This window comes from Tamandua tetradactyla, chromosome 21 (genome assembly GCF_023851605.1).
Source record: "Tamandua tetradactyla isolate mTamTet1 chromosome 21, mTamTet1.pri, whole genome shotgun sequence".
NCBI lineage: Eukaryota > Metazoa > Chordata > Mammalia > Pilosa > Myrmecophagidae > Tamandua > Tamandua tetradactyla.
In genome coordinates, this window is record NC_135347.1 from 57,591,504 (window position 1) to 57,611,386 (window position 19,883).

The window sequence follows — 19,883 nt, forward strand, 5'->3', positions numbered from 1 at the left end:
CCTCTCTTATCCCAGGAAGAGTTGCTGCACCAAGCCAGCCTGCCATGAAACCGAAGCCTGTTTCCCCTGGCAAGGGAAACTGCAACTGCCACACGTCCCAAAGGCTCCAGGTTCTGGACAGCTGGTGTCCCATAAAGAGCTGGCACTAAATCTGCTTTTTCACTGAAAAATTTCTACCTGTGATTGCCTTTTAAGAAGGAAGAACATGAAGAGGGTAGTGTTTCTCTAGTGAATCTTGGATCCAGTTGTGTCTGTAGGGCACACCTCTCCAGGACAGGAATGAGTGTGGGGGGTACCATGCATACTTTCTTTTGTTGACTATACCTTCTGAGTATCCCCTTTACCCCAGTATGACTGTTCCGTAACCCATGCTCTATGATGTTGTGGGATTTCTCTCTAGTCCCAGTATGTGACAGGTAAGTATTGAGAAGGGACCTATCTTGCATTGTATCTTGCATTACAGATAAGTTGGTTTATAATTGTGTTTTGACTTTTTCCCCTCAATTTCGTAGGAATCTGCATTAGAGCCTATGAACGGTGAGATAATGGATGATACTCTTAAGACCTCACTTATACCTGAAGAGGACTCTACTAATGATGTTTTAGATGAAGAATTAAAATTGCAGTCCTTTAATTCCAGTGAAGACTCTACAAATCTTGTTCCACTGGTACTAGACTCTTCAAAACCCCCTGAGGATGTTGCACACGATAAGGTAAGGGGGAAATAACTAATTTATTATAGTTAAAGTATTCTAATACTGGTGACACTGGGATATGTGTTTTATCCTCCTTTCAGGAAAATTAACTTTTTAAATTGTATGATATAACTTACATACAAAGCAAAGAAAAAAGCATTCATTTTGAGACCACTCTGCAACAAGTAGTTATAGGACAGATCCCAGAGTTTGTCATGGGCTACCATACCATCCTCTCAGATTTTTCCTTCTAATTGCTCCAGAGCATTGGAGGCTAGAGGAATAAATACTTTTTTTTATCATTACAATCGACTTTTTTACCTTTTTTGTGAAAAATAACATACAAAAAAGCAATAAATTCCAAAGCCACAGCACATTTAGCTGTAGAACAGATTTCAGAGTTTGGTATGGTTTACACCTCCACGATTTTAGGTTTTTACTTCTAGCTGCTCTAAGATACTGGAGACTGAAAGAAATGATCAGTTTAATGATTCAGCAGTCATTTGTTTGTTAAACCCTACCTTCTCTTTATAACTCTATCATCACCTTTGATATTTCTAGCCTACTTTTTAGGGGTATTTGGGCTATGGCCATTCTAACTTTATGTTGGAAGGGGCTGTCAATAAGGAAAATTAACATTTACCCTAGATTTCACATTTTAAGAAAGTACAAGCAGTAATATCCCATGAATTCAAATATTTGTAACCTTATTCATTCATGTCTGGCTTAAGGTTAACACAATGCATTTTCCTTTGTAGATTTGGGGAAATTAGAAAAATAGTTAAGGCATTATTTGCCAAATATGTGAGTACTACTATTACTTAAATAAGTTATAGCCATTATAGTAATTTCAGTTTTTTTTAAATTAGGGAGATAAATTAGATTAGCGGAAAAAATGTGAATGGAATATTTCAAAAGAAATTTAATTTTATTTCTTTTTAATATTCCAATTTAAGGCTAAAAAATACTGCATAGTTACATAAATAGATGAATAAAATTTCCATTGCTCTTACCTATCTAGTGAAACTACAGTCAAATTTTAATGAGGTGTTTTAGGGACAAATCCCAAGGAAATCTCGATTCTGGCTCCAGTAACCCTGAAAACCTAAATCTAGAGTGAATTCATGGTTTCAAAGAATCTTGATATAAAGTTTAAAATGTTGTATGTACTATTTGAAATAAAAATAGAAATTTTGCTATATCTTTAAAGCAAGATCTTAGTGTACGAAATTATGAGACAATAATTTGAATCCTGACTGTGTTTACATGCTTAACAAAAGTAGTAAGTACTGAATTCTTTCAATTGTGGATCAGTGCCATTGCATATTAGCGTCTGAGAATAATTTATTTTAGTAATAGATTGTAAAGGTTTATTTGTTGATGAGATTTTTTAATTCCAGACCACACATGCAACCGATCTAGAAGTGTTGAGAGACGAAAGCCCATCTGATGAAAAGACACATGCTGAAGAGAAACTACCGCTAGTTTCAAGAAAGAAAGCACATTTTGGGAGTTCAGACAATGTTGCTACTACCTCAAATGAGGAAAGATCTGACAGTGGTTTTCCAAACTCTTTAGTAACTGAATTTTCTGAAGAATCGATCTCTGAAAATTTATCCCCCAACACTACTTCCTCCTTGGAAGACCAGGGGGAGGAGGGGGCTCCTGAGCCCCAGGAAGCGCCTGCCGCCCTGCCTCAGAGTTCTCTGATAGAGGTTGAACTGGAAGACGTGCCATTTTCCCAGAGTGCAGGACAGAAAAACCAGTCGGAGGAGCAGTCGGAAGCGTCTTCTGAGCAGTTGGATCAGTTTGCACCGTTGGTAGAAAAAGCTGTAGACAGCAGTTCTGAAGAAATCGAAGTGGAAGTGCCTGTTGTAGACAGGCGGAATCTAAGAAGAAAGGCCAAAGGGCATAAAGGACCTGCTAAGAAGAAAGCCAAACTAACCTGAATGAAGAGGATAATCTGGTGATATATCCTCTTCTTTGTAACATAATTATTGTTTTTAAAAAGTGGTAATTAATAAATAGCATGAGGCACAGGACAAAATTTCCAATTTGAAATTGAAATTACTTATGATGCAGTTTTCCCCCCCTCCCTTCTTAGGACTCATCCTTCTTTTTTATTTTTCAGGCTATCTGGCATAAATAGTTTTTATTTTTACTAACCATATTTCAATTTTGGGAAACCAGGTCATACTATATTTTCATCTTTAGCAGGGGAGGATCTGACCATTAGTGTTTAAAAAAAATAAAGAAGTCCTGTCAAAGTAGTAGGCTTTCCATTACTTGTAAGGATCACAGAAATTTTATACTAAGGGTTTTAATAGTAAATATGGTGAGGGTTCTAGAACTTTTATCATAAATAGCAAAGCTGATGACCATTTTTTAAAAATCTAGTCATGCTTAAACAAAAATAAATGTCTGTAAATTAGAATAAATATAACTTCAAGTGAACGAGAGCACAAATATAGAATTTATGGTCAGAGGTTTATGAAGGTGATATTTTGACCTCTAATTCTTCTACCTGTAGATGCAGTTTCTTCCTTCAACCTCAAGGCCTATGGAAGATACACCCAAAGTCTGTTTCCAGCTTACTGTGTCATCCGATATTAATACTGCTGTTAGGGACTTAACTCTGGCGTGTAGGCATCATTAATATTATAAAGTTACTTAAAATTTCATTTGAAGTATTAGTTTGCTATCAACTGATATTTTAAAATTTAGTTTCTGCATATTCACAGATGCTTACAAACACAGAATATATGCTTTTACTTTAATCAGGTAAACTTCCTAACTAATATAGTTTCAGGATATAGTCTGTTATAACCTACACTATCTGGTCCTTATCACAAGGATAGAAAGAGCTGGGGGCTATATTTGTCCACACCCAATTAAAACCTATGCCTCACAAGTATGAGGTCCCTTCCTAAGGCTTCTTTGAGTCCTGCTGCTGCCTGAATTCTAGAGTCACAGCTGCATTCCCCTCAGCTTTTGTCCACTTTCCTAATTCATGTACTGATTGTCCAGTGAAAAGATCTTCCTACATGCCAAGTTATGCTGGTGACATCCACTTCATATAATCTTAAGCCTAGATGGTAGGACTAAAGCTGCCCCAGGAGCTGTAGTTACAAAAGTTTATGGTGGAGGCTATAGTTGGCCTATTTTGGTCCTGCTCATTCATGATTTGTTTTGTGACAATAGGTTGTATGCTACTCTGTATGTATGTATACATTGTGCTGCCACAGCAAAGGTCTTTGTCTAAGAATATATATATATTTTTAAAAAGTCCCACTACTTTCAACTTTTGTATAGTAATTTTTTATTTTAAAATGAGCAGAATGTTTATTCTTAGAATTCAAACTGAATTTCCGAACAATCTTACTCTTTGAAAGTATCAAGTGTATTTGAATCTGCACTTTGGAGAATGCTTTCAGCTTATTTAGGTTTTTAAAAAACAGCTTAGTCCCTATGTGAAAAAATGTTATGATTTTGTTATTATTTGAGGTACTAATGATTAATGTTGAATTTTTATTCAGTCTACAGCCAGGTGATGTCATATTACTTACTTTCATTTTTGGATGTTGATAATTTTAGAGAGATCTATCTAATTAGTTGAGATAAAAACTAAGACAAACCCTCCTGTCTACCTAATATTTTGAACACTTGTACCACCTGTTTTATTTGTTCTTCAAGAGAATTCAGGCAGTGGCAGGATTAAAGAGAAGCCTAAGGAAGGGGCCTCACACTTGTGAAGTACAGAGCCAGATTATTTCACTCCAAATGAAAATTAAAGTGCTTTCAACATTTGTGACTTGAAGTTAAAAATAAGACTAACATAGTGTGTCTAGATGTTCATGCTGTTTTACACATTTCATGAGATATTTTCATTATTTATAATTAGGGAAATAACTCAAGACTCGGCTTATGTTCAATAAATTCCTAACCTTTCCGCTTTTCATTTCTTGAAATACATTTAAAAACTTGTTCTAATATTTAAATATTTGACTTTTTTTACTGGGATTGTTCATTATTCTTAAAAATACTTTCTTTGAAAGGTAGTATTTTTGTTTGTTTTTAAAGTTTGGCTCACTGACTTGATGTGGCATGAATATAGTTGCTGAGTTTATAAAAAAGAAATGTGCAGTTATTTACATATGACCATCGAGGGCTGAAAGTATAACCTTGTTCATGATTTATGCTTAAACAGTACTGAATTTTAAGTTATTTCAAAACTTTTTGTTAAAGACACAAAATATTTGGGGTTTATACATGGTTGAGAAAAATTAGGTCGCATGGAAGTATTTAACTTTTATGTAACTTGAACATGAATACAGAATTTATAACAAAAATTAGGTCACATGGAAGTACTTAATTTTTATGTAACTTAAATGAATATACAATTTATAACAAAAGTTATCCTTAGTAAGGACTCTAAACTTAGTCAGATGCTTGTAGTTTTTGCAAGGCATTAGAAAACTTTCAGAATTAGAGGACTGAAATATGATTTCAACCTGCTAGTTGCTGAGTGTCCAGTCATATTCCACATGGTCCTTTGTGAACTTTTTTTTTTTGTTCAGCAGACTTGTTTGTGGAGAAGGGAGTTCACTTTGGTTTGTGTACATACATATGTATTTCCTTGTATAATATAAACAACAGTTACTAGCAAAATTTAAGTTCTAGTTTCTAGTTTTATTCAAATGATAGACATCACAAAGATTAGTATATTTAAGAATTTATTATAAAGCCCCTCTACAACTTTTAAGTGAGAGGGTCTATATGATTTTTTATAAAATCAAAGAGCATGATTTAGAATGTCAGTCTTCTCCTTAAAATGTGTCTCTATAGTAAACGTATTTCCATTCAATGTAGAGAATTACTATGGTAAAGCAGACTAACCTGAAATGGTTTCAGTGACTTTAGAAAAACAGCTGTGAAGGTTTATGATTGCATTGAATTGAACCATTACCTAATGTCTAAATATTTGCTCTTAACATTCTTTACCTTTGGGATTGCCATTCAAAAGATTAGTCACACCAGCAAAATGAAACAGATCTTGATGTAAATAAAGAATTTATATTAATATTACTCATTTATGTAACTATTTTAGAAATACATTTCTGCCTTGTATGTTCACTAGTAGCAGTATGGTGTTTTTAAGGTGTGATCCAGTCTTTCATGGACACGATTAGTTACAAATGATACAGTTACGTTTGCACACTTAATTTTAAGTGTTGTCCTTTACAAGACAGTAATTTATTTTTGGTTCTAAAAAAATAGTGAAACCTCAGTTCTGTAGTAGCCAGTGCTTACCTGCATTTGATTTTTTTCACCTTTCAAAACTTGTCGTTCACATTCACATATCACCCATTTCTATATAATGACAAAGTCATTTGTTGAAATCTAGTTGTAAGAAAGATTCAGCTTCTGTATCATGCTGACTGACATACTGCATCGTTTCCAAGGAACAAGCCTTTTCTTTTCCTGTGTGTAGGTGTTTTATAAACTTTACTTAGAAATGATGTTTCACTAACTCAGAATAGCAGGTCTTTCTGGAATACTGACTTGTTTGTTTTGATAATTTTTCTTTTTAAGGTTCAAAAGTAGTAATTCTATCTATATTTTGTGATTGTTTCCTGGTCTGTGTTTTGAAATTCTTTCCCTTTTCCTAGTTTGGTTGATGAAAATGTGTTTAGATATTGAATTTGTTTAAATATTGAATGATTTTGTTAAAGGCATAATTCATCACATTGGTTGTACTTTGAAGACAGACTTAAAAAAAATAAACAATTTAAAACAATTATGTGGTGATTACAGATTAATATAATAAATAGACACCCTAAAACTCCTTAATGTGCCATAAGCATATAGGACATATAACAAAAGTGCTTTGACTAAGTTACAACTTTAAAACGACCTTTTTTTTTTTACATTGTCTAAGTAACTGCAGTTAAATTTCTCAGTGCATTCTTTTCCTTTTTAAAGCTATTTAAACTGGAAGTTTAAATTCTGAAAATATAAAAGTATTAACCTAAGTTTGGAAGATCGAAAATGCTAAAAGTACATTTTAGTGTATTTTTCATCAATATGTAATTCCAAGCAAATATTCACTACAAATGATAAATGAGAAGAAAACAAATTCAGTCTCCTAATGTATAAGAAAGTCACTAAGGAATAATCAAGAAAGTGAAAATATTTACCTAAATAAAAGCTGTGAGGGAAGGTCTCAAACATGACAAAAGTTTTCTTACCTTAAGTCCCATATTTAAGTAGGTGTAAACTTTATGTGTGAAAAAATAAAAACATGTTTTAAACAAGCACTGGTGGTTTTCCAGTAATGATGATAGATTTGCATTGCCGATTTCTCAATAATGCAGATGGAGTATATTTAAATTTTTTAGCCATTCAATATTTTGAACATCTCAACCATAAAAAGATCCAAAAATAAAAGACAGTCTATAAAACTGGGCCATTTTAATCTTTTTTTTTTTTTAATAACAGTTTTCTTGACGACTGCAGATATGTGAGACTATTTGGTAGTATTCAGAAACATTATAGTAATGGTGGTTTTCCTGACTGGTATGTAGTCTTCAACAATTTGACAGAGTTACTTGTATAAAACTACTGTTAGACCAGTAAGACTGCATTTATGCATCCATCATTTTCAGGATTGTTGGTAACCTGGGCATATTTCCCTGGAGGGGAGGGAAGGGGGTAGGAAAAGGGATATTAGTTCATAAAAATTAATTTTAAATTTAAAGACTATAACCTCTACCTAAAATATTATAATTATATTATAATTAAATATTATGAACCATAAGTGAGATTTCACAAAATTAAAATGCTTAAGATGAAGAATACAATTCAATACAATTCAGAATACAATTATTATATAAACATTGATTTTATTATATAAACACTGATTTTTACATTGTATTAAGTCTTGGTGGCTTGAGTTGAGCATTATTTTTTCACATGATACTGAAAAATACATTGGAATTTACATGAGTTTTGAAGTAATTTAACAACCTACTTTTTAAGATCAGCCAACATAAAGTGAGCCAATGTTTCAACTAAGAAGTTACATTGAGTATAATCCTCCCTTTCAAAGAATATTAGAAATATCTGGGCACTAAGAGAAAATCGGGCAAATGAGGAAAAATGAAAAATTTTAAATTGCTGTATGATGCATTTCAGTTTTACTTACCACTTAAATAGTGTGCTTACGTTTGTGATGTATGTTTTCCTTGGTTAACTTATATTTTCTTCCAATATTTTTGTTATCATACTTTACATCTACTTCCCTCATAATATATATGCCTTATTAAAAAGCTTCAAAGACAATTTAACAGAATACAGTGACACCTTATGTAAACTGAAACCAACAGACTAAATTTAAAAAGGTGGGTGGTGTGACAGTGGCTCAATCGTAGATTTCTAGCCTGCCATGCCAGAGCCCCAGGTTCAATTCCCGGTGCCCACCCTTGCCAAAAAAAAAGGAATTGCTTTGGTAACTTTTCTAAAAACAGTATTAAATCTGATTTATATCATGTTTTAACTCATTTAGTTTTTCTAATTAAAAAAAATTGTTTTTTTATGTCAACTTGAAAGTATTTCCATTTTAAGGTTGTATACATGGCAGCACCATATTAAAAACATGTACTTACCCCAAATAACCTTGCCTCCTTGTGTCACAAGGCCCAGCTCGCTCACATTCACTTCAATGACAGTACCTTTGGTAATAACACCCAAGGTTGTATACAGTGGGGATGAGGGATTCTTCTTTACACCAAGTATTGGCAGACAAAAGGTGGCCTTAAGTTCAGGATGTGTTACATGTGCCTTCTTGAAACGTAATCCCTGTTAAATCAAATGGAAAAATGTATCCAAAATGTTAACAGTGAAGGGTAGTGGTCTATTTTGCCTATCCTTTCCAACTTGTCAACAAAAAATAGGGATCAGGTAATGGATCAAATGGATCAAATCCTAGGGTACCACAAAAAAGACTTAATTTTACAGACTAAAAAAGTGATAATTACAGGCCAAATGTGGAACAGCTAGCTAGCAACATTGTACTTTGTCTAGTTAACTACACCCACTGAGGATGTACTATAACAACCCTCCCCCCTTTTTTACATGATATTTCTGAAATAAGGATTGGCAGGTTAAATGACTTGCTTCTATGGCAAATGGTATACGGTACCAGGGAAGCAAACCTAAATTCCCCACACTTAAATTTTTAGATATTTCGACTGCCTTGCAGTTTCTTAAATTTGATCTTTACCTACATGGGAAGGGACAGAGGACACTAAATTAGCTTCTCTGTAACTTATTTATAAAGCTTGCAAGAAACAACACCATTCAGAATGCCATATGATTAATTAAGAAATGATAAACATATTTGCCAAGCTACAGTAAACCCATAACAGCTTAACTGGTATATTTTCTCTTTGTAGAACTGATACAGTTACCAAAATGTAATCAGAAGATTATGAGCATGAAATCAAAACAAAGGGAGTTGATGGTATAATCCACAGATGGGCAAATGAAGGGCAGATAGATATTTTTTGGCTTTTAAAGGTCATTTAGTCTCTTAAAACTATTCAACTCTGCCAGAAAGCAGCATAGGCAATATGTAAATGGATAGTCATGGCTGTGTTCCAATAAGCCTTTATTTACAAAAACAGATGGTTTGTGGACATTTTCAGTCCATTAAAGACTGCATGCTGAATATGTTCAAAAGATATTTCCCTTATTAAACCTGAATCGACCTTTGAAGAAAAGTCCTACTTGAGTTTTCCATCTCCTCAAAGACAAGTGTTTGAGGCCTAGCACAGTGTCAGGCATATATATATAATGGATACTCATTTGTTGAATAAGTAAAATATTAATTATAATGCAGAAATGAAGACTCTAATAGGTAATGTCTAAAAGTCAGGATTTATTGACAATGCCTGTTGGGAAAATTCTTTTTCATTTCAATCTCATAAAGCTGAAGACAAGATTCTTGACCTTAGAGGGAAATGAGGTAAGTAATCCTTATCAGTAATGTGAAGTAACAAAAAACAGCATAAAAACACCATGTTTCATCCTGATTTTCACAGTAATTGTAGGAAATTTAGGAAACTGCAATATAGTTTATACAGTTTAACACAGGAACTAATATTTAAGCCACCACCCTCCTGCAAATGACTCACCATTGGTCTAATGAATCTTTCATATTTAGGTGGTTTTCGTGTAAAGCCATCTCCAACAAAGCAGACTTTAGTAACCATCCTCTTCCATGCTTTCTTTTTTCTCTTTCCTGTTCGAATAACTTTTAGTACTTCTGTTTCTCCCTGGGCACGAACTTTGGGCAGAGGGACTTCCCATTTCCCCTAAAAACAAATCACAATTCAAATTTATAGTATTAGTCAAGAACAAAGAAAACAAAAGTCAAATAGTCCTATCTCTTCAACAAGCCCCAAATTAGGCAGAAATAGTTAAGTTTATACATCAAGGGCACATTAAATAAAATGGTTTCCTTAAACTAAAAATACCACTTGTATAAACTAGGTAATGACTTCTAAAAGGGCCATATCTGTTTACTATAAGTAGTTAATGGCATAAACTGGAACACTACTTTAATTTCAAATGGATTCTTAGATTACATTACTGGGAAGACAACATCCCCACTAGATGTCTGTACCTTCCTAGAAGGCAAATTCTATGAAAAAAACTGAAGTAGATTAAGGGATAAGAAAGAATGCTGGACTTCTTACTAAGACAGCATTCTAGGAGGAACTCGACCATTTCACAGATATGTGACCATAAAGAATGATCCACCACCTCTTAGGCTCTAGTCTCTTCATCTGTCAAATGAGGGAGTTAAAATAGATAATCTCTAAAGTTTCTTTCAATGCTAAAGTTCTACCACTCTAACTTTTTTATATTTACACATCAAAAAAACCAGTAAGATTTTTAAATCAAATTTGGAGACTAAGCTCTTTGAATTTAGATAACATATTTTGCTGCTATCTGTATATCTGCCAATCTACCCAAAGGTGTTTAAAAATACCTATATCTTTTTCTCTCTTGTTTTTAACAGTATTTAAATTGAAAACTAGGCACATCCAGAGGTATTTAAAAAAGCAAAACTGACTTTTTATTTAAGTCAAATCACTTAGGGTATTTCTAGTATGCTTTAGCCAGTTTTACACTGCAGGTCAGCAAAAGCACTTAGGATTTGTGAAACACAAAAAGCCATTAAATATTGATTTGTAATTCAATGTTTACAAACTAGCTTTTTGGTTTTAAATATTGTTTTTAAACTGAAGATGTGTGGTGGTCTAAAATTTTTTTAAAAAACCATTAAAAGCTAAAGCTTTCTGGTGAAAGAAAGAAAGGCTTATTATTATTATCTGGGCATTTTATCCAAGTAAAAAGGTACATGACAAAATTTACAAAGACTTCATTTAAATAAGGCGCACATTAGTTGGACTTCATCTTTTAAATTAAACAATAAACAAACTACTAAAATTTAAATTAAGGAATTCTCCTGAAAAACAAAGAACTCAATGTTTATTGCTTACCGCTTTCTCCTTTCGTTTTTGTTTAATCATATTGGAAAGTACTTTAGCTCGGCTCTGTCCCTCTCTGTCCAGCAGATAGGCAGGAACTGCACCCTGTGGAGTCTTCTCATCATTCTTTTGTTTGGTATTTCTCTTTTCATGCATTTTGATACTTTCAGGAAGGAAAAATATGCAGATTATCAGTTTTTAAAAATTTTTATTGTGGTAACTAAATACATTAATATTTCTCATTTTAACCACAATTCAGTGGTATTAATTACTTTCACAACATTGTTCTACCATGACCACTATCCATTACCAAAACTTTTCCATCACCCCCAAAAGGAACTATACCTATTTAGCATTAGTTCCCCCATTTCCCACCCCACAGGACCCTGTAATCTACTTTCTGTCTCCATGAATTTGCATATTCTACTTACTTCATATAAATTTGCTTATTCTAATTATTTCATATTTGTTCTTTTGTATTTCATGGAACATGATGACTTCAAGGTAAGCCGATCGATTTTAATAACTTATTAATAGTAATACAATACATGGGGGCGGGTGGTAGTGTCTCAGTGGCAGAATTCTCCCCTGCCATGCTGGAGAACGGGGTTTGATTCCTGGTGCCTGCCCAGGCCAAAAAAATGATACATGTAATCTTAACTTGTAACAACAAATAAATGGGACCACTTACGTCTTTTTCATTTGTATTTTCTCAGCATGGCGCTGCTTATGGTAGAGCTTAGCCTTCAGACCAATCATCTTTTTTGCCTTCTTTGAACGTTCATGAGCCTCTCGGCTTTCTTTCTTTCTCTTTTTCTCATGATAATCCAAACGATATCCATAGCGCTTACGGTGTAACTCAATATATTCATTTTGTGGCTATAAAGAGATGTTAGCTCCTTTTAAGAAATACTTAAAATTATTGTAAAATACTTTCTTTTACACAGCACATAAAGTATAGAAGACCCTATATGATCCAAATGTTCACTTGCTCAAATAACAAACTATTAAGTTTATTCACAATTAACTTTTTTTATTAATTAAAGAAAAAAAGAAATTAACAACATTTAGAAATCATTCCATTCTACATATGCAATCAGTAATTCTTGACATCATCACATAGATGCATGATCATCATTTCTTAGTACATTTGCATCGATTTAGGAAAAGAAATAGCAAAACAACAGAGAAATATAGAATGCTAATATAGAGAAAATAAAAATAATAATAATAAAAAAAGACAAACAACAACAACAAAAAACTATAGCTCAGATGCAGCTTCATTCAGTGTTTTAACATAATTACATTACAATTAGGTATTATTTTGCTGTCCATTTTTTAGTTTTTGTATCTAGTCCTGTTGCACAAGTCTGTATCCCTTCAGCTCCAATTACCCATTATCTTACCCTGTTTCTAACTCCTGCTGGACTCTGTTACCAATGACATATTCCAAGTTTATTCTCGAATGTCGGTTCACATGAGTGGGACCATACAGTATTTGTCCTTTAGTTTTTGGCTAGACTCACTCAGCATAATGTTCTCTAGGTCCATCCATGTTATTACATGCTTCATAAGTTTATTCTGTCTTAAAGCTGCATAATATTCCATCGTATGTAGATACCAGAGTTTGTTTAGCCACTCGTCTGTTGATGGACATTTTGGCTGTTTCCATCTCTTTGCAATTGTAAATAATGCTGCTATAAACACTGGTGTGCAAATGTCCGTTTGTGTCTTTGCCCTTAAGTCCTTTGAGTAGATACCTAGCAATGGTATTGCTGGGTCGTATGGCAATTCTATATTCAGTTTTTTGAGGAACCGCCAAACTGCCCTCCACAGTGGTTGCACCATTTGACATTCCCACCAACAGTGGATAAGTGTGCCTCTTTCTCCGCATCCTCTCCAGCACTTGTCATTTTCTGTTTTGTTGATAATGGCCATTCTGGTGGGTGTGAGATGATATCTCATTGCGGTTTTGATTTGCATTTCTCTAATGGCTAGGGACATTGAGCATCTCTTCATGTGCCTTTTGGCCATTTGTATTTCCTCTTCTGGTAGGTGTCTGTTCAAGTCTTTTTCCCATTTTGGAATTGGGTTGGCTGTCTTTTTGTTGTTGAGTTGAATAATCTCTTTATAAATTCTGGATACTAGACCTTTATCTGATATGTCATTTCCTAATATTGTCTCCCATTGTGTAGGCTGTCTTTCTACTTTCTTGATGAAGTTCTTTGATGCACAAAAGTGTTTAATTTTGAGGAGCTCCCATTTATTTCTTTCTTTCTTCAGTGCTCTTGCTTTAGGTTTAAGGTCCATAAAACCGCCTCCAATTGTAAGTTTCATAAGATATCTCCCTACATTTTCCTCTAACTGTTTTATGGTCTTAGACCTAATGTTTAGATCTTTGATCCATTTTGAGTTAACTTTTGTATAAGGTGTGAGATACGGGTCCTCTTTCATTCTTTTGCATATGGATATCCAGTTCTCTAGGCACCATTTATTGAAGAGACTGTTCTGTCTCAGGTGAGTTGGCTTGACTGCCTTATCAAAGATAAAATGTCCATAGATGAGAGGGTTTACATCTGAGCACTCTATTCAATTCCATTGGTCGATATATCTATCTTTATGCCAATACCATGCTGTTTTGACCACTGTGGCTTCATAATATGCCTTAAAGTCTGGCAGTGTGAGACCTCCAGCTTCGTTATTTTTCCTCAAGATACTTTTAGGAATTCGGGGCACCCTGCCCTTTCAGATAAATTTGCTTATTGGTTTTTCTAATTCTGAAAAATAAGTTGTTGGGATTTTGATTGGTATTGCATTGAATCTGTAAATCAATTTAGGTAGGATTGACATCTTAACTGTATTTAGTCTTCCAATCCATGAACACGGTATGCCCTTCCATCTATTTAGGTCTTCTGTGATTTCTTTTAACAGTTTTTTGTAGTTTTCTTTGTATAGGTCTCTTGTCTCTTTAGTTAAATTTATTCCTAGGTATCTTATTCTTTTAGTTGCAATTGTAAATGGGATTCGTTTCTTGATTTCCCCCTCAGCTTGTTCATTGCTAGTGTATAGAAATGCTACAGATTTTTGAATGTTGATCTTGTAACCTGCTACTTTGCTGTACTCATTTATTAGCTCTAGTAGTTTTGTTGTGGATTTTTCCGGGTTTTTGACGTACAATATCATATCGTCTGCAAACAGTGATAGTTTTACTTCTTCCTTTCCAATTTTGATGCCTTGTATTTCTTTTTCTTGTCTAATTGCTCTGGCTAGAACCTCCAACACGATGTTGAGTAATAGTGGTGATAATGGACATCCTTGTCTTGTTCCTGATCTTAGGGGGAAAGTTTTCAATTTTTCCCCATTGAGGATGATATTAGCTGTGGGTTTTTCATATATCCCCTCTATTATTTTAAGGAAGTTCTTTTGTATTACTATCCTTTGAAGTGTTTTCAACAGGAAAGGATGTTGAATCTTGTCAAATGCCTTCTTTGCATCGAGATGATCATGTGATTTTTCTGCTTTGATTTGTTGATATGGCGTATTACATTAATTGATTTTCTTATGTTGAACCATCCTTGCATACCTGGGATGAATCCTACTTGGTCATGATGTATAATTCTTTTAATGTGTTGTTGGATACAATTTGCTAGAATTTTATTGAGGATTTTTGCATCTATATTCGTTAGAGAGATTGGTCTGTAGTTTTCGTTCTTTGTAATATCTTTGCCTGGTTTTGGTATGAGGCTGATGTTGGCTTCATAGAATGAATTAGGTAGCTTCCCCTCCCCTTCAATTTTTTTGAAGAGTTTGAGGAGAGTTGGTACTAATTCTTTCTGGAATGTTTGATAGAATTCACATGTGAAGCCGTCTGGTCCTGGACTTTTCTTTTTGGGAAGCTTCTGAATGACTGATTCAATTTCTTTACTTGTGACTGATTTGTTGAGGTCATCTATTTCTTCTTGAGTCAAAGTTGGTTGTTCATGTCTTTCCAGGAATCTGTCCATTTCATCTAAATTGTTGTATTTATTAGTGTAAAGTTGTTCATAGTATCCTGTTATTACCTCCTTTATTTCTGTGAGGTCAGTGGTTATGTCTCCTCTTCCATTTCTGATCTTATTTATTTGCATCCTCTCTCTTCTTCTTTTTGTCAATCTTGCTAAGGGCCTATCAATCTTATTGATTTTCTCATAGAACCAACTTCTGATCTTATTGATTTTCTCTATTGTTTTCAATTTCATTTATTTCTGCTCTAATCTTTGTTATTTCTTTCCTTTTGCTTGCTTTGGGATTAGTTTGCTGTTCTTTCTCCAGTTCTTCCAAGTGGACAGTTAATTCCTGAATTTTTGCCTTTTCTTCTTTTCTGATATAGGCATTTAGGCCAATAAATTTCCCTCTTAGCATTTCCTTTGCTGCGTCCCATAGGTTTTGATATGTTGTGTTTTCGTTTTCATTCGCCTCAAGATATTTACTAATTTCTCCTGCAATTTCTTCCTTGACCCACTCGTTGTTTAAGAGTGTGTTGTTGAGCCTCCACGTATTTGTGAATTTTCTGGCACTCCGCCTATTATTGATTTCCAACTTCATTCCTTTATGATCCAAAAAAGTGTTGTGTATGATTTCAATCTTTTTAAATTTTTAAGACTTGCTTTGTGAACCAGCATATGATCTGTCTTGAGAATGATCTATGAGCACTTGAGAAAAAAGTGTATCCTGCTGTTGTGGGGTGTAATGTCCTATAAATGTCTGTGAAGTCTAGCTCATTTATAGTAATATTCACATTCTCTATTTCTTTATTGATCCTCTGTCTAGATGTTCTGTCCATTGATGAGAGTGGTGAATTGAAGTCTCCAACTATTATGGTATATGTGTCTATTTCCCTTTTCAGTGTTTGCAGTGTATTCCTCACGTATTTTGGGGCATTCTGGTTCGGTGCGTAAATATTTATGATTGTTATGTCTTCTTGTTGAATTGTTCCCTTTATTAGTAGATAGTGTCCTTCTTTGTCTCTTTTAACTGTTTTACATTTGAAGTCTAATGTTGGATATTAGTATAGCTACTCCTGCTCTTTTCTGGTTGTTATTTGCATGAAATATCTTTTCCCAACCTTTCACTTTCAACCTATGTTTATCTTTGGGTCTAAGATGTGTTTCCTGTAGACAGCATATAGAAGGATCCTGTTTTTTAATGCATTCTGCCAGTCTATGCCTTTTGATTGGGGAATTCAGTCCATTAACATTTAGTGTTATTACTGTTTGGATAATATTTTCCTCTAACATTTTGCCTTTTGTATTATATATATCATATCTGATTTTCCTTTTTTCTACACTCTTCTCCATACCTCTCTCTTCTGTCTTTTCGTATCTGACTCTAGTGCTCCCTTTAGTATTTCTTGCAGAGCTGGTCTCTTGGTCAGAAATTCTCTGTGACTTTCTGTCTGAAAATATTTTAATTTCTCCCTCATTTTTGAAGGACAATTTTGCTGGATATAGAAGTCTTGGTTGGCAGTTTTTCTCTTTTAGTAATTTAAATATATCATCCCACTGTCTTCTAGCTTCCATGGTTTCTGCTGAGAAATCTACACACAGTCTTATTGGGTTTCCCTTGTATGTGATGGATTGTTTTTCTCTTGCTGCTTTCAAGATTCTCTCTTTCTCTTTGACCTCTGACATTCTACCTAGTAAGTGTCTTGGAGAACGCCTATTTGGGTCTATTCTCTTTGGGGTGCACTGCACTTTTTGGATCTGTAATTTTAGGTCTTTCATAAGAGTTGGGAAATTTTCAGTGATAATTTCTTCCATTAGTTTTTCTCCTCCTTTTCCCTTCTCTTCTCCTTCTGGGACACCCACAACACATATATTTGCGCGCTTCATATTGTCATTCAGTTCCCTGATCCCCTGTTCAAATTTTTCCATTCTTTTCCCTATAGTTTCTGTTTCTTTTTGGAATTCAGATGTTCCATCCTCCAGTTCACTAATTCTAACCTCTGTCTCTTGAAATCTACCATTGTAGGTATCCATTGTTTTTTCCATCTTTTCTACTTTGTCCTTCACTCCCATAAGTTCTGTGATTTGTTTTTTCAGTTTTTCTATTTCTTCTTTTTGTTGAGCCCATGTCTTCTTCATGTCCTCCCTCAATTTACTGATTTGGTTTTTGAAGAGCTTTTCCATTTCTGTTCGTATATTCAGCATTAGTTGTCTCAGTTCCTGTATCTCATTTGAACTATTGGTTTGTTCCTTTGACAGGGCCATATCTTCAATTTTCCGAGCGTGATCCGTTATCTTCTGCTGGCGTCTGGGCATTTAATCAGATTTCCCTGGGTGTGGGACCCAGCAGGTTGAAAGATTTTTCTGTGAAATCTCTGGGCTCTGTTTTTCTTATCCTGCCCAGTAGGTGGCGCTCGTGGCACTCGTCTGTCTGCGGGTCCCACCAGTAAAAGATGGCTCCTTTAACTTTGGAAGACTCTCGCTGTACGGGAGGTTCGCCAGCCTCCGCCGCTTGGGGGAGCGCCTGTCCAAATTTCTCAGTCGGCCCGGGGCGCCAAGCGTGGCGGGGGGGGGGTGCCGGCCACCGCGGCTTGGGGAAGTGCCTATCCACCGTTCCCAGCCGGACCGGGAAGCCATGTGTTTGGAACGGATCCCGGTCGCCGGTCTCCGTGGCTTGGGGGATCTCCGATCCAATTCTCCCAGCTGGTCCGGGGGGCTGCGCATGGGGGGGGCGCTAGCCGCTGCAGCTTGAGGGGATCACCTGTCCAATTCTCCCAGCCCGCCCGGGAAGGAGGGAGGGAGGGACGCCAGCCGCCCCGGCCCGGGGAAGCTCGCGCCTCTCGGTGATCTCACCGCAGCAGGTTCTCCCAGCTAGTCAGCTGTTCCAGAATGGGGTACGCTGTCTTCTTGGTCTCTGTCGTGGCTCCGGGAGCTGTTCTGTATCGTTTCTACTTCCCTAGTAGCTGTTCTGGAGGAGGAACTAAGACCCGCGCATCTTACTAAGCCGCCATCTTCTCCGGAAGTCCACAATTAACTTTTGATCCTAGATAATATGCGACATCAGGTTTTACATCTGTTATAATCTCAGTGAAAGCTAACAATCACTGAAGATAAGGTACTGGGACAGTTAAAAAAACATTTTTAACATCAAAGGAACTGCCCAAATATACTGGACCAGAGAAGGGATAATTTAGTCACAGGGTTCCTTCTCCCCACTCTCCCTCCAGAACACAAGGGAATCTATTTTTTCGGTAACATCATTTCATACTTTTCATTTTAAAAAGTTTAAGTCACCTTTATCAAAGTCTAATTTGCATTCAATAAAATGTGCCTTTTTAAGATATGCCCTTTTTTAACGTAGATGTACAGAATTTTCACAAATTATAGTTGTGTAACCAACACCATAATCTACAGAATATTTTCACCACCCCAATAAATTCCCTAGTGACCCTTTGAAATTAACCCATTTCCCTAACCCAATCTGATTTCTGCCCCTACAGTTTCACCTTTTCCGGAAAGAAAGTGTCTGGCTTCTTTAACTTAGCATAAGGCTTTGAGATTCACTGATATTTGGTGCATGTATCTGTACTTCATTCCTTTTCATTGCTGAATAGTATTTCATTGTATGGATAGGCCATCATTTGTTCATCCATTCATCAGGAGATACCTGGGTTGTTTCTACTTTTTGGTGATTATTAATAAAGCTGCAATAAATATTTGCATACAGGTCATTGTGTGGATATACGTTTATTGCCAAACTGTTTTTCCAAAAGAATGGATTAGTTTACCTTTCCACCAGCAGTGTGATATATTTTGCATTTTATTTTAAAAACAAGTCGTGAGTCCATTTGTATTTTCTGACTGAAAAAATAAAACGAATGTGGCAAAGCCTACTCCAGCAAGAAGAACGCTGACAACACTTAAAGGGTACTATTTATCAGCTACAGTGCTTCCAACTGCAATCGCAAAAACTTCGCAGCAACCACGAGAGGTATGTGGAATGACATTTTGCAGAGACTAGAAATGTAGTGCAAAGAGAAAGGATCTGGTAGTCAGGTCTGGGTTGTAGGACCGACTTAATTCATTAGCTGTCTGGCCTTCAGTAAGGCACATTTCCCGATTCCTCAGCAGTAAAATGAAGTACTGGGACTGACACCTACGGTGAAGGAGCATCGCAAGACTCAACTGCCAGGCTCTGGCACTGACGACACACAACATGAGAAGCCAGAATTTTACAAGCAAAACCTGTCTCTACCCAAAGCCTGTGCTCTGGCCAATCCCCCATCCTGCCTCTCCCGAGGGAAGGATTTTCACAGTACCGAGCCGCCCCCACGGCCCCTTCTTAGCCCTTCGCTTCCGCCGGCCACCTCCCCCCCTACCCCACGCCGACTCCCACGACCCATGGAGCCCGGACGCCCGACCCACTCCGACGCGTGGGCCCGAGGCCACCGCCTCACCATAGTGAAGGCCGCAGAGTCTCCAAGCGCAGCCGCCGGGCGCGAAGCACCACTCAATTTTCGGGGCTCGGAGACCCAGGAGCCAACCCCACGCAACCCACCACAGGAAAGGGTCACTTTCTAAAACGGCCGAGTCAAGAGCAGCCTGAAAGCATACGTTCCGAGCCGTGTTTTCCTGCTCTCAGCTGGGGG

At 35.9% G+C, this 19,883-nt stretch overlaps 2 protein-coding genes across 8 annotated transcripts in view; one reads left to right on the forward strand and one right to left on the reverse strand.

Annotated features, from left to right (window-relative positions):
* FAM169A (family with sequence similarity 169 member A) overlaps positions 1–6,571 on the forward strand; it is a 103,873-nt gene extending 97,302 nt beyond the window's left edge. For 4 of the 7 annotated variants that reach the window (XM_077139464.1, XM_077139462.1, XM_077139463.1 and 1 more), the window contains 2 exons: positions 513–713; positions 2,096–6,506. In XM_077139464.1, the coding sequence (XP_076995579.1) occupies positions 513–713; positions 2,096–2,644 (750 nt within the window). In that variant the 3' untranslated portion in view covers positions 2,645–6,506. Of the gene's footprint in view, positions 1–512; positions 714–2,095 lie in introns of all 7 variants that reach the window. The other 3 variants (XM_077139459.1, XM_077139461.1, XM_077139465.1) reach the window with 3 other exon arrangements.
* A 575-nt stretch (positions 6,572–7,146) lies between these two features.
* Positions 7,147–19,849, reverse strand: NSA2 (NSA2 ribosome biogenesis factor). The gene is made up of 6 exons (XM_077139467.1): positions 19,692–19,849; positions 11,943–12,130; positions 11,264–11,414; positions 9,890–10,069; positions 8,360–8,552; positions 7,147–7,387 (listed from the first exon to the last, which is right to left on the reverse strand). Exons 1-6 carry the CDS (start codon positions 19,692–19,694, stop codon positions 7,320–7,322), a joined length of 783 nt encoding a protein of 260 aa, XP_076995582.1. The 5' UTR covers positions 19,695–19,849; the 3' UTR covers positions 7,147–7,319.
* Positions 19,850–19,883: the final 34 nt, after the last annotated feature.

Bases quoted from the DNA above. Each gene is read 5' to 3' on its own strand.
- NSA2 (XM_077139467.1), bottom strand. The intron at 8,553-9,889 runs GTGAGTCATTTG...TTGATTTAACAG, and splicing joins AAAGATTCATTAGACCAATG to GGATTACGTTTCAAGAAGGC. The intron at 7,388-8,359 runs GTAAGTACATGT...CCTCCCCTCCAG, and splicing joins AGGAGGCAAGGTTATTTGGG to GGAAATATGCCCAGGTTACC.